The 15,446-nt window shown below is 43.1% G+C and overlaps 1 protein-coding gene across 6 annotated transcripts in view; it reads right to left on the reverse strand.

Annotated features, from left to right (window-relative positions):
• The window catches only part of CACNA1C (calcium voltage-gated channel subunit alpha1 C), a 628,086-nt gene that overhangs the window by 235,204 nt on the left and 377,436 nt on the right, over window positions 1-15,446 (reverse strand). For all 6 annotated transcript variants that reach the window (XM_077468880.1, XM_077468877.1, XM_077468876.1 and 3 more), the window contains exons 9-10: window positions 9,026-9,198; window positions 7,535-7,625 (exon numbers count right to left, since the gene is read on the reverse strand). In XM_077468880.1, the coding sequence (XP_077325006.1) occupies window positions 7,535-7,625; window positions 9,026-9,198 (264 nt within the window). The remainder of the gene's footprint in view (window positions 1-7,534; window positions 7,626-9,025; window positions 9,199-15,446) is intronic.

Genomic DNA, 15,446 nt, shown 5'->3' on the forward strand with positions numbered 1-15,446 from the left:
TGTTTTGACTATGTTTACTCTGTTTACCTTTTTTTTATTATTATTAAACAGGTGAGATTTAACTGTGCTTCTGGCTCAGTCTGATTCATGGTTTCTGACACATATACAATTTGGGCAGACAAAATAAAAATAATGTTGACCTTCTTACCTAGTTGATTCAGTATCTAAATCCCTCCATCCTTAAAATGAAGATTATTATACAGCACACAACTTTCACAGTGTGAAAGAAAGCCTGTGTACAGAAATGTAAACACAAAGGACACAAATGGAAGCATCCATAAAGACTTTCACATTGGATGACCTCTGACAGCTAATGGTAAGCAAGCTCTTGAAAGCACACACGGCTAAAGGGGTCCTGATTCAATGTAACTGCTGGAAAGTGGCATAGGGGCTTAATGTAACCAAAAAAAGCCAGTACAATCTGGACTCTTGCTTTTAGGGTGAACACAGAGAAAATGCAAACGGTTATATTTGCAGATGTGCCTTTATTGTTTGGATGCATTAAAGATGAACTTTGGGAACTATACTATAGTCTGCATCAACATCTATACCTCTGGAATGTCAGATAAGCAACAATCATTTGTGTAAAAATACCTTTTCTAGGGGTTCACATAGCTCTTCAAGTCACAGAGGTACAGAATTTAAGAAACTGCCTGCGTAGGTTCCCATCACTGCTGGCAGGTCTTAATTATAAGAAAAAGTAAGTCATTAAATAATGTATGAAGCTCTGCATCCTAACATTTTTGAGTCATAAAACGATATATAAAGAAGCCCTGCGTCCTTTTCTAGCAAGTCTGAGACATAAAATAATTTATGATGCTGTGCATCCCTTGCCATCCTAAGAATGAGCTGTGTCTTTCACCTTTGGCCACTAGATAGTGCTGTTCACATAGCAAACATAAGGTTGACAGCACCAATAGAAGTAGCTAGAGCAACAGAGATGCTGAGGATACCAGAACTTGTTTCTCTTCCTTGCTCTCTTGAGAGCTGCAGTCATAAAACAAAAAATGATTATTGTGTGATTAATGTTTTCAAAAAATGCATCTATTTTTTAGCACAGTCATGCAATTAAAAATTGCACTTTTGGCTAAATTTGGAGTTTCTTTTGAATGACATTAGTTTTTTTTTAAATGTCCATCTCCTTTACTGGTATGCAAAGCAGGCTGGTATAGAGGGTGGAGTTAATTATTATACGCCTTAAATGTTATATAATTTTAAAGTAGAACTATAGGCAAAACTTTTTGCTGACACCACCATGGCAGCATACTAGTGATAGGCTCCGCCTCTCTTCCACTCCCTCAGGACCAGTGAATAGCATAAATTAAAGGCCTAGTTAGGCCCCACCCCATTCTTCTTTTTTTTCCTCATACCTCCACGCACCAGTGAAGAGTAAGCGGTACCTTGTCCACACCTCTGCCTCCGTGCAGCATCCGGCTGGGTTGAGCCTCTCCCAGTGCGAACTCCCACTGCTCGGGCCGCTAAATTGCGCTAAACAGCCTGGAAACACCTTCTGTGAGTCTTGATGGAGTCTTGCAGTGTTTCCTCTTTAGGAACAAAAACTGCCAGTAAGTAAGTGTCTGTGGGCTGAGGCTTGGGGGAGGCAGCTAGTTCATTCATTTCATTCCTTTGGTCCCTTGTATCTTCTTCCTAGAGCAACGCTACCATCCCAGCAAAAGTCCTGCAGCGCGAAAGTCATCCCCAAACTCACTTATCCTTTTAGACATTCCCGCAATGGATTCCCAAATCTTCCTTTAAAAAGCTTATATCACGGATAACTTCAAATAACACATTACTCCCCTTATCCCAACTCTCACAGACACATAATCTACCAAATTACTATGTATTTCGTTACCTGCAATTGTCTCATTCCTTTACCGCACAATTCCCACAATCCTCCTGCATGGTCCAGTCTGGGTTGGAAAAGACACTTCGCACCAGATGCGCCAAAAAAACAACCTCCTATCTTTATCAACATCTGATATTTGTGTCTCTCCCACCCATGGATAAACTCTGGTCCTGATGGCAAAGAGACATTCCAATAATGGACAACGATGACTGGGAAGATGTGTGGTATTTCCCCTTTAGCTCCCTGGTTTCACTGAGAGACAGACTAGTGCAGTTTAAAATAGTGCATAGAGCATACTTCACACCATATAGACTTCATAAAATGAAACCTGAACACCCCACAGAGTGCTGGAGGTGCAGCACCTCCCTGGGAAACTTTACACATATTTTCTGGACCCTAAGATTCTGCAGTATTGGACTGAGGTGCTCGATATGATTACTCTGGTTGCCTCGGTTGCGATACCGATGAAGATGGAAGTGTGCCTCTTGGGCCTGATATGATGAGACAATGCAGCACAGGGGCAGCACAGTGCTGTAGTAGTTAGCACTTTCACCTAGCAGCAATAGGGTCGCTGGTTTAAATCCCGACCAAGACATCATCTGCCTGGAGTTTGCATGTTCTCCCTGTGCCAGCGAGGGTTTCCTCCAGGTACTCCGGTTTCCTCCCACACTCCAAAGACATGCTGGTAGGTTAAATAGATCCTGTTGAAAAAAATTGGCCAAATATTTGTATGTGTATGTGTTTGTAAGCGCGTCAGGACCCCATGGGTTAAAGGACTGTGCTATACCACAGATGAACACCAGCAGCAAGCACCCTGAGGCGATTCAGTTTGCATAGGTAGCCCTATACAATTCATTAATTCATTCACAATAGTGCCAACTGTTGTGAAAAGAACCTTAATTGGGTTGTTGCTCTTTTATGCCTGGAAAAACTATGCTTTGGAAAAAACCTATGATACCTTCCTTGGCTCAATGGAAATGTCTCATAAATGAGAGCCTTCCATTATACAAAGACACATATATAAATAGAGGATGCCCTCTGAAATATGAAAAAATTTGGCGTACATGGCTTGCTGAACCTACTACTGCTTGAAGGCCAAGAGAAGTGGATAACGAATAAGGTGTACGTAAAAGCATATTCATATAAACATATTCATATATGCCTAAATATAGGAACAGAGGACAGTATGCCTGAATAGGCAATAGCTGACAATATAACGAGACTTCAGTAATCCTAGTTACCTAGCAGCACACAGAGTAAACATACTTGAAGCTATAAATGATCTGACAACTTATTAACCATGCACATAACTGTTAAGCATTTAATGGTTGATGTTTATGTATGATTTTTGTTTGTTTTTTGTCTTTCTTTGTTTGTATGAAAATACAATAAAAAATATTTAAAAAAAAAAGTCCTGCAGCGCCTGTGGTGCAATACCTATGCCCAGAAGGCTGGTGAGTAAAGACTGCCTGGAGGAGTTCGCAGTTGACAGGCAACACTCAAATATCATTGTTATTGAAGAGGGTGGCGTGAGATTTTATGATGTACTTTTTTCAATTATCTCGGCCAGGCTGACCCCTCCTAGTCACCTGTCACTAGATAAGCATCCTGGCACCTCGGTAGGTGGCGTTAACCCACTAAGTTCTCTACTCTGGCGAGTGGACAGCCTACGGACCAGTAGTAGCTCCTCTTCATCAGAGGAAGGCCCGGAACTGCTTGGCTTCAATTTTCCTCCATTGAACTACGTATTCATACAGTCAAGCAGGCCAATTGTATGGATAAAGTCATATTCACCCTTTCTTCAGAATAGCAAAGTCCGGAGAGAAAATCTCCTTTATTTGTCTATACAAGTTTTATCCTCGTTAGAGATTGAATAGCATCACTTTAATCCCTGCCTACAGTAGATACGATGTTTGAAACTTTGGGCTGCATTTGTTTTCTTAGGCAAGTTCGGTGTAAGATACCTTATAACGGGAAATCTCTGTGTTGGTAGGAAACTTAACATAGCCATACCAGGAGTGACAGGAAGTCCGTCGATGGGAAGCAGAGGGATAAGGAATTTTCTGCCTCTCAGCAGGTTCCATTCTTCTAGACAGATGGGCTGCTATAATACACGCATATCAGACCTAGGGGGGATTTCATCCTGATTCCATTTACAAAAAGAATATACAGGCATCAATTCAACCCTGTATGTAGTTTGCAAGGGATAGTGGCTAGCGTATGGTTGTAGATCTGAATACGTTAAACTTTTTTTTATCCCCTTAGAGATCTTCAAAATGAAGTCCATTAAACTAGCGCAGCCAGATAGCAAAATGCTATTTTTGGATCTTCACGATGACTATCTAAACATCCCAAAATATTTATTTCTTTCATAATTGGTAAGCTTGTGATCGACTAGACACATTTCCAGTTTAACAGTCAGCCTTTTGGCCTATGCAGGTCTCCGAGACTGTTCACAAGGGTTCTCGTGTAGTGAACAAGTTCTCCAGGTGCGCCGATATCTGGACGACATTATTCTTCTATCCAGAGGTCTGAAACAATTGCTGATGCACCAAGAGATTCTCATAAACACCCTGCGGTGATATGGCTGGTTTATTAACTCTCTATAACTTAACAGTTAGTATGCCAGGAGGTACTCTGTCAACTCCTCTGTTCGGCTTCCACCAGCGAAAACGGTGGCAGTCAAAGAAGAAATGCTGAAGACAGTAATCTCCACTTGTTTGACCATTTCTTAGTGCCTCAATCTTTGGAGCACAATGTTGTCATACCAATAATCCCTTGGGCACTCTGACTTCAAAAGTTTGAGCTGGAATTCTTAGCACAATAGAGGAAACAGAGTCTGGCACAGAGTAGGAGTATACTGTGGTGGCTGAAGAGGGAGAATCTGATGAAGTCACCCTGTTAGATCCATTAGACTAGATCACAATTACTATTCATCTCGGCAAAGATAGCCTGGAAGGCACACTGCGAGAAACTGCCGGTTCAGTCCAATGGGAGATTCCCAGCCAAGCAGCTTCTTTAGCACATTTTGCCTTACTACACAGAATCAAGGGAAGATCAGTCTCTTTGCAGTTGAACAACATGACAAAAGTTGCCTATATTCATCACCAAGGAGGTACTTGTGGCAATATGCTTTTAGGAGAGGTGAACTGGGCCCACACTGTCGGGGTGAGGAAATCACCTGCAAATTCATAAAGCAGTTTACCTCCTAGGGGACTTGAACACACAGACAGACTGACCATCAAGCAAACTTTCCAGAGCACGAGTGGGCCCTAGACTGTAGGTCTTCTACGAGCTGGTCCACAGGTGGGGCCAACCACAGACAGACTACATAGCTTCTCACAGCAATTTCAAACTTAGGAGGATGTCTGAATCAGTTCCGCACCCCAAGACAGAAGGGACAAATGCCTTGATTTTCTCCATAGATCTGCACTCTAGCCTATACATTTTCCAACAACATTTCTCGTAATGAGATTCCTCTTAAGGCTGTCTGTCGAGAGTGAACATGGTAGTCATATCCATTCCTCCATTTTGACAATGAGGGTCTTGAGTTTTCGTGGCCATTCATCTCATGAGACAGAAGCCAATTCCCCTTTGCACATACGCAGGCAGTGGCTGTAAACAGGAAGAACTTAGCATGCTTCAGGATGATCTCTACTTTGTGGAGAGTGAGAAGGCACTTTACTAACAACATCTATGCCAAAATCTGGCACAAGTTTGTGTTATTTCTCAGCAGGGTGAGATATTGACACTACTGCACCTCCGGTGACAGCTGTTCTGGACTTCTTGTAGACCAGATTACACGAGCTGTAGCCTATATTCCTTGAGGTTGCAAGTGACGACTAGGTTGGCAATAACAAAGCTTAAATGTGCCAGAAATGCTTTGGTTTGTACAAATTTTGAAGACAGGAGGTTTCGACCACCACGGAGGAGGATCTTTCCCAGTGGAATCTATCGGTGTTGCTGGATTTAAAATTAGTTTTGACCATTTGCTCCAACAGAACAGTGTTCAGTTTGTGACATTACTAGGCAGTAACTATCACAAAATCTTCAAGCATAAGGATGTCTGAGATTCAAGCTCGGAGAGCTTCATAAAAAGATATTCTTTTCTTTCCACAAGGAGTAGACCTGTGTCCGATAGATCATCTTGTATCAAGAGTAGTGACAGCACTCCATTCAGCATTGCCTAACTTCTCAGAGGATCACTCAGGAGGGTCACACAAATTGGACATGTACAGAACTTGAAGTCCCTATCCAGAATGGCCCTGTTCAGATCATGTAATAAGCCTTTCATCTTTCCGGGTGGAATTAGTCAGGGAAAAGAGGTTACCTTATGGACTTAGTAGGTTTGGTTGTGCATATAGGGCGAGGGGTCACAAACCTCCTTCAGCAGTGGATACATACCAGAGCAGTTTCTGTCTCATGGGCTGCCCATTAGAAGGCATTCATGGAATCCATCTGCAGGGAAGTACCATGGTCACCCCAGGGTACCTTTTCAAGTGGTGCGGAGTAGATATGGGGGTCTTGCAATTAGCAGGATGTGGAGGAAGGACTGTTCCGTCTTCTGTCCCATTCTAATTAAAAATTGATTTGACAAGTAAAACCCACCCTGTCAGCTAGTTATTTATCACTAGTATGCTGCTGGTGGCGTCAGGAAAAAGGAAAGTTGTATCAAATACCGTAATTTTCCATCCCTGACGCCAAACCATGGCAGCATATGGATCCACCCTTGTACATTTCGGTATGTAGCTAATTACAACGAATGGGGTGGGGCCTAACTAGGCCTTTAATTTATGCTATTCACTGGTCCTGAGGGAGTGGAAGAGAGGTGGAGCCTATCACTAGTATGATGCCATGGTTTGGTGTCAGGAAAGGAAAATTACGGTAAGTATTTGATACAATTTTTTTTTTTTTTACATTTTGGATAGAGCAAGGGAGAGTTATAACCCCTGTAAGGTTTATTTTTACCATCTTTGTCCCATTGCAGAGATTTCCCTTTACTTCCTGTCCTAAAGCCAATCAGGAAGTGAGTAGAAATCCCTGCAAATATAGGGAATTCCCTGAGGACCCCCAGGTAACCCGAACTAGTGTCCCCATTGGAGGATTTGCCCTCTATTACATTTTTGTGGGCAACCCAAAATTTTGGATTTTCTTTTACTTTCACTTTCAATGATAATGGTAAACAGGACAAATAGAGAGGGGGAATCTCCCTAACAAAGACGCAGACAGCATTAAAAACTGTCAGGGGTTCTAATCCCTCTCCACTCTATACAAAACTTTAAAAAAAAAGTTTTGCCTTTAGTTATACTTTTAGCATAAATTAACCAAAATAAAAGGCCTATCTGCCCCACTCTCCTCCAGTACAGTGCCACATTTTTCCCAACATTACAGTTGTACTGGTTATGCAGTAACACAGCTCCCACAGCTTTTAATGCATGCTTTATAGACTGAACCGTATGCAAGCCCTGCACAGAGCTGGGTTCAGCCAGATACACCACCTATGCACTGTGTATTCCCATATAGAAAGGCAAAAGTGCATCCGTAATGAGCAAACCATGCAAATGGAATAAGAAACTAACTATTGGTAGAAAATATTATTAGCATTAGGCTAGTCACATTTTTACACACACACACACACACACACCAATTTGAAAAAAGATATTGAAAAATATGCACAATAATACTCACGCCAACCGAACTCCACAGCCTTCTTCGTCTACATCACCACTGCCCACATTGTCAGTGTTCACAGACTCTGTCTCACTGGTTGGCATACTCACTGAAAAGAAGAGACATCCAATATAAATACATCTTCAGGACAAAAAAGGAATAGAATATATATATATATATATATATATATATATATATATATATATATATATATATATATCTCAAACGGAGTCAAACGGATCCTACACAGTCAGGATTTTTCACAGAAAATGTTGTTTCTTCAAACAGATTTTAGAATTAGAACATGTTGTCAGTGTAGATGCAAAGAGTGTATAGAGGAGTTCTCCTTTAAATATACAGACTGGTCTCCTCATGCTCCATATAAAATATTATAATTTGTTTTACATTTTTACATAGTTCAGTATTAGAATGTCTGAACTAAAACCTATGCTGTCTATAGCAGCCAATCAGAATATCCTTTTCAATTTTAAACATGCTATAGGGCTGTAATGATTTTCACTACTGTATACACCCCAAACAGTTTTCATTTCAGACACATGGATAAACACAATCCCCCTGTCTGGCAGGAGATGATCAGTCTGTGTCACACTGCCCCGGCATTCAGACAAGCCCATGCAGAATGCCTTCCAGGGCTGAATTTTCCATATAATCTTGTTAAATTTAGCGGAGAATTATTTTACGCTCTAGCGGGTGCCAATAAAGGACGGGAGACAGGGCCTGAGAGAATTCGCATGCGGCACTCGACTTGTTTCTGCCCTCCTTTCCCGGACAAATGTCTCAGTTCATTAAGGGCAAGATATGTTTTGATTAGAGACTCAAGCAGGTTGTCCGTTTTGTGTCATTGGAGGGAGAGGTCAGGCCATAAATCATAGCAATGACACAAATGCGGGGGGATGCGGGACAAATGCTGGCAGTCACCGCATGCTAGCAGAATTATCTGTAGCTGGCCTGATAAGTCCTTAAAGGAGGCGTATCAAGATGTACACTTTATTTAGAGTGTATCTAAACCCAACAGCAGAAATGTAATATATGCTAACCCATAGAGACACGCAACTCCTGGAAAAGTCAAGCTTCTGCTCCTCCCACCTCCTAGCAGTTTGACAGACAGCAGCAAGAACCTAACCTCTTCTACAACCTGGAAGATGGGAAAGTGGAACATTGTTGTGGAGCATGCAGTGGTGACAAGAGACCATGGGTAAAGCTGGCCATAGATTACTCTTTTTTTTTTTATTATCAGCCAGCACCCACACAAATGAGGTGGATAGAGAAATCCTCCCCACTGTATTCTGACAGCAGGACTCTCTGCACTGATCTTGATCTGCACCAGCTAAAGCAGACCAATCCAAAAAAATTCCAACAAGCCCAGTAGACAAAATCTAACGACAGCAGAGAACACATATTTACATGAACCCATACCAAGTGCCCCTATTACTACTCGTATATTTTATGTATCATCAGTGTACCAAAGGTACTGAAAGAAGCACTCACTGTTCCGTGGTTTGTCTTCATCTATGTCCTCATCTTCATTCTCAGGATCGATGTCCTCGGCCTGTGTGATCCAGTCTAGATATCCTTTCAAGTCCTCTTCTAGCTGCTGCTTCTCTCTCAACTTCTGGAAATCACCCCGGGCCTTGGCTTTCTCTCGCTCCTTTGAAAACTCTCTGATCAGACAGGACAGGTCAACCACAGGAACAGGAAAAAGAGTCCAGTAAGCCAAAGGACAGGAACATAGTAAAATCTTCAACACATGTTGCATTCCCACGGTCAGTGGTGCCTTTATTGCCAAGGGATGTCTCTCCATGTACTAGTACAGGGAAGGAGAAAAGACTGTGCCGTTTAAAGTGGATGTAAACCCTCACATATACCCAGTTAACTGAACGGCCTCAGATGATACATAGGGATGAAACAAATCTCCCTATATAAGTTGTACATGTATATCTGCTGTCTTCATCGTTATATACTGTTCAGAAAGTTCAGATCATGTTAGATCTCTTCCTGGTTCGCACTGCAGTGAAGCCTGGGCATACAGCCAAAACAGCTGATTGGAGTAAAGGCACACATCCCCTCTCCTCATAGGTAGAGCCTTTCAGCCCTGTTTGTTGAATTGTTAAGCTCTGTGCTAATCTATTTATAGCATCCTCCCCAACACAAAACTCAGACTGCTTTTATCATATGTGATGGAGGACTTGTCAAGAGTTATCAGGCTGATAACAGAAGAACTGAGCAGGAGACAGCTACAGGACATAGTGCTTTGAAGATGCATAACAAAACACTGCAGATATATGTGACCAGCTTAAATTTCATGATTTAGGTTTACATCTACTTTAAGTTCAACAGTATGCATAGTGTAACAGACTGGAATATGCATTTATTTATATTTCTACAGACCTTGTTAAACTGTTAAAGTGGAACCCTAGCTAGATGGCATTTAGTTTGCTCATAGCGCTGTGTATAATAAAAAATTAACTTTTTCTTTTCTTTTTTTTTTTTTTTGCAAAATCCTGTTTTCATCTCTTCTATTCTTTTTTTCCCTCTCGGTAGTGCTGATCTCCTCTAGCCTCTTTCAGCCACTTCATGTCTACAGGCACTTTCTGCAGCTTCAGGCACTCTTTTTTGCTCTTAAAGGACTTCCTAATAGTGGCAACAGTGGACCATGCCTGCTCATTGTGTGTTGACACTTGTAGGCATGTGACAGGGTGAGCATGCTGGAGCACAACTGGGAGACAGAGATAGAGTATTGTCAGCACATAACAGGAAGTGTCTGAATAAGAAACAAGATAATCAGTTATTATTTTACTGAAAGCTGAAGTGTTAAAAAATCTGAAAACAAATTTTAAATTAACATGTTAAAGCTTATATAAGATTTTAGTGATTGGGTTTAGCTATACCATATCTTAAATGATGGCTTACATGTTTATACTGTGGAGAGCTAACCCTCTCTGCTTCTTAAATATCTGCTCTCTTCTATATTAACTGCCACAAAACTTTCACAAAATAGAACCTGCCTATGACTACACAATTTCCCACCCATGAGTATATCCTTTGTCACAAGGACCAGTAGGGGGGGGGGGGGGGGAGAGATGCGCGGAGGGGACCGTGGTCCCAGGAGCAACACTTAGGGGGGCGAAATCCCACACCAGGCAGTGTGTGTCACTGCCGCCTCTGTCCCCCTAATGCTTACTTCCTGTGTCCCTGAGATCAACTGCAGCTGGTTCCCTGTGATTCGATGAATGGGGTCATGTGTGTCGGCCTTGGCGGGGCTGGCCTATTCATGATCGCGGCAGGGCTGGCCTATCCGTGATCGCGGTGGGGCTGGCCTATCCATGATCGTGGTGAGGCTGGCCTATTCGTGATTGCGGCAGTGCTGGCCTATCTGTGATTGTGGTGGGGCTGGCCTATCCGCAATTGCGGTTGCTCCTGGAGTCCTGCCTCTGCCTCGTTGTGAACACCGCTGCTGTCTTCACCTCCTCCAGGCTCCCCCCTCTCCTCCGGACTGATGGACGCTACAAGCTGCAGGTGAGGGGGTGGATATAGTCTGTGGAGAGGGAGCAGCCAGCCAGAGAGATTAGAGAGATAAAACCAGTAGACAGAGTCAGTATAAATAAAAGAAAAGTCTGGTGTCAGTATAAGTGTAGTGCAGTGGTCATTGTGGACAGTGTTGTGTAGTATACAGTGTAATGGACAGTGTAGTGTAGTGGTCAGGTAGTGTAGTGGACAGTGTAGTGTAGTGGTCAGGTAGGTCAGTGTAGTGTAGTGGAGAGTGTAGGAATAAGGTAGTGTAGTGGCCAGGATAGTGGACAGGTAGGTCAGTGTAGTGGGCACTATAGGAAGCAGGTAGGTTAGTGTAGTGATCAGGTAGGTCAGTGTAGGAATCAGGTAGGTCAGTGTAGGAATCAGGTAGGTCAGTGTAGGAATCAGGTAGGTCAGTGTAGTGGTCAGTGTAGGAATCAGGCTGGTCAGTACTATTGTAGGAAGGGAATGGAGGGCTAAAGGTCCACAGGTTAGGGGGCGCAAATTACTTGCCTTGCCCCAGGCGCTGACAACCCACGCTGCGCCACTGACAAGAACACATCCCAGAGCGGCAATAGAGGGGATTTTTGTCCCTGAAAAAATTCTAAGATTACAGAAGATGTATTATAATAACACCTACTGTATAAATAGTTCAAATATTTTGACCTGGTTAAACCTTCCCCCTAGGTATTGTAAAATATAAATATCTGCCACCCTTTTAAAAAGCAAAGTAAAAGAAATAGTGTGTGTGTGTGTGTGTGTGTGTGTGTGTGTGTGTGTGTGTGTGTGTGTGTGTGTGTGTGTGGTGTGTGGGGGGTGCTAAATCAGAATATTCTTTGTTAACAGGACAAATCCTATAGGTGGTACACAGTAAGAATGCCTTTTCACACCCCAGAAAGACTTAAAGGATCCCTCTGAGGCCGCGTACACACGGGCGGATTGTCTGCCCAACTAAGTTCGTCAGACAATCCGACAGACAGTCCGTTCAAAATCTGCATGAACGGACTTGACCACACACGATGAGCAGACAGTCCGCTGAAAGCGTGCGTGATGACGTGTACAGCACGTACGACGGGACTAGAAAAACGACGTCCTATACACTGCAATGCAACCTTCGGCCGTGTAAATCCTTTCTGAGCATGCGCCATACTTAGTCCGTCCAACTTGCCTACACACGAGCGGACTGTCCGCTGAAACCAAGTTTGGACGGACAAAACCAAGTTTGAACGGACTGTCTTACGGAAATTCCGTAAGACTTTGTTCGTCAGATTGTCCGCTGAAAAAGTCCGCTGAAGCCCACACACGAGCGGATTGTCCGCTGAAACACGGTTCAGCGGACTAAGTTGGACAGACAATCCGCCCGTGTGTACGCGGCCTAAGAGGAGATACAGTGATTATGGAAAGGACCATGTAGTCAACCACTTTATACATAATATAATAAAAATAATAGTAGTTCAGTAGCACAAATATTTCAGTAAGCAAACGCAACTATATAATTGTGCTCAATTTATTTACGAGTAAGTACCAAACAAAAGGTCCACTTTCCTTCCAGAAAGAACCATAGTTTCAATTAATTAGCTTTCCTGAAAAAAATTCTCTGACATTTTCAAACCCTTTTCAACATTTCTAACAAAGTTAAGGGAATATTTCTTCAATAATCCCGCGTGATCTCAGAGAAATCAGACTCTGTTTAACCAAGCTCTCCGTTTGTGGTTTTGAAATGTCAAAATTGTGATCAAAGCAAAAGAAGAGTGAAATAAAAGTTAGTGGGAGTAAAGGGGAACAGAATCCCAAGTAGAATAGCAATACTCAGACTGTGCGAGGCTGTGGTTATTTTTTTTATGGCTTTAGAGGGAATGTCACGTTCATCTCACGGTCTTTCAAATGAAAACGCTGCAGGCGTGTGACTGCTCTTTGCTCATGAGACCTGTTAGGAGGAGTCACTAGACCCTTTTATGGAGAGCTGGAGGTTAGAGGAGGACAATGGGATGAGGCAAGTCCCCTCCCCTAAGGTAAAAAAAAGACATTTAAAATCGACTTGTAAATGTTTACCAGGTTTGTGACAGGGTCACTTTAAGTAATCGATAAAAACTGTCGCCATCCGGGGATCTTCTTCCGACTTGTCCCCCTCTTCAGGGGTCTTGTCCCCCTCTTCGGTTCTTCTTGCCGGGCCTCTGCTTTTTTCCTATAGCTGTTTTACTAGCAGTGGCCCGGTCTTCTGTCGCCGCCGCCTCTTCTCCCGACTTCGGGGGTCTTGTCCCCCTCTTCGGTTCTTATTGCGGGGCGGCAACGACGACAGAAGACCAGGCCACCGCTAGTAAAAGAGCTGGAAGAAGGAGCGGAGGCCTGGCAAGAAGAACCGAAGAGGGGGACAAGACCCCCGAAGTCGGAAGAAGATCCCGGATGGGGACGAAGAAGAAAGCCGGGCTCCTCCGCTAGTAAAAGAGCTAGCAAAAGAGCAGAAGATAGCGCAGGAGTCCGGCGAGAAGACCCCCGGAGCTGTGCAATAAATTATTTTAAAACCTTGTGTTGTGTTTTATTTAATTTTTTTTTCACCAGGTGAATGGGTAGGGGTACATTGTACCCCATACTCATTCACATAGGGTGGGGGGCTGGTATCTGGGGGCCCCTTTATTAAAGGGGGCTCCCGGATTCCAATAAGCCCCCCGCCTGCAGACCCCGACAACCAACGGCCAGAGTTGTTGGGAAGAGGCCCTTGTCCTCATCAACATGGGGACAAGGTGCTTTGGGGTCAAAGCCCCCCCCATGTTGTGGGCATGTGGCCTGGTACGGCTCAGGAAGGGCGCTCGTCCCCACCCCCTTTCCTGACCGGCCGGGTTGCGTGCTCGGATAAGGGTCTGATATGTACCTTGGGGTGTACCCCCACGCCGTTTTTTCAGCGTAGGGCTTCCCCTTTAAGTCCATACCAGGTGACAGGGCCAGTGATGTGTCAATCTCAAGTACGGCGGACTCCCGCCATAGTCCGTAGTATAAATATATTGTGTAATTCCTATCATTGAATAGTATGGTGGTGGTGTAAATATGGAAAATTTGAAATATTGGGTTCTACACACTGAAGAATTTTCAGTCATGGTCATGTCCAGATCCAAGTGTATTCCAGTTGCAGACTGTTTACAGTCAAAACGTATGCGTTTTGGGTACTGCCTCCTTCCTGGGGGCTTGAAAAAAAAAAGATACAAGAACTGACTGCTGAAGGATGCTGTGAAAACCCACGTACTGGCATAACACCCAACTTTTACATTGATTTTCAGGCCCGAATACATTGTTTTGACTTTTTTCAAGCCCTGATAACAGGGGCAGAGGTTCAGCCCCCATAACTCATTAGACATATAAAGTCTGATATTTGAATAATCTTTTATCTGAAGTTGAATATTATCATGTCACACTTCAATTCTAGATTTACTGAGGGTATTTATTACTAGCTATGCCTTCCAGAAAAAACAAAAGATATATTGTACCTCTTCAATTTGTTTGGTGATAACTTTCATGGGCATGGAAAGTAATGGGGAAGCTATTATACAGGATTGGAATGGCATCAACAGTGTTTGAAGTGTTTGTGCGCAGACAAGAGGGTTAGAAGAGCCCCTGATAGCTTACAATATAAAAGGGTAGTGATACAAAAAGGTAATAACTGTGCGAGGATGAGTTGATGGAGAAAGTAAAAGTTCAGTTAGTAGGTGGAGGCAAGATAGGCTTCTCTGAAAAGATGGGCTTTCAGGGATCCAATAAAGGCAGACAGAGTAGGAGATAGATTGTGTTAGGGAGTTCCAGAGGATAACAGCAGCTCTGGAGAAGTCCTAGAGGCAAGCATGGGAAGAGGTGATGAGAGATTTTTTTGGAAATGTTACGGAAGTGAAGGCGGCAAGATTTGGACAGTGATTGAATGTGGGGCCAGAAGGAGAGGTTAGAGTCCAGGATTACACCTGCCACCCTAAGATGGGAGCAGGTTCTGATACTTGTTTTACTGGTGGGGGGTAGGAATGAAGAGGATTTGGTGTCATCGGCATACAGATGGTATTGGAAGCCATTCAAGGTCATCAACTGACCAAGAGATACATTGTAGAAAGAGAATAGAAGGGGTCCGAGGACAGTTACAAATTTTATATAAATGGGAGGTGAAAATACATTTTCCGATGGGGACAACTGTACTAGTGACAATTAGGAAAGGAGAGATTTTTTTCTCATTTCCTGTTGTGTCCTCAGGACAAGAAAAGAAGGGAAAACCTCTCCCAGGATAATACAAACAAAAAATAAACTGACGGGTTAATAACCCCTCCCTAATCTATTCATAAATAAAAAAAGTTTTGGCAGATTTACTCTAATGATTATCAGTTTACATTTAAGCCAGCAGCCCTAGGGTTTTCCCTGAAATGGTACA

This window comes from Lithobates pipiens, unplaced genomic scaffold (genome assembly GCF_037356315.1).
Source record: "Lithobates pipiens isolate NorthernLeopardFrog02 unplaced genomic scaffold, aLitPip1_a1.2 Scaffold_8, whole genome shotgun sequence".
NCBI lineage: Eukaryota > Metazoa > Chordata > Amphibia > Anura > Ranidae > Lithobates > Lithobates pipiens.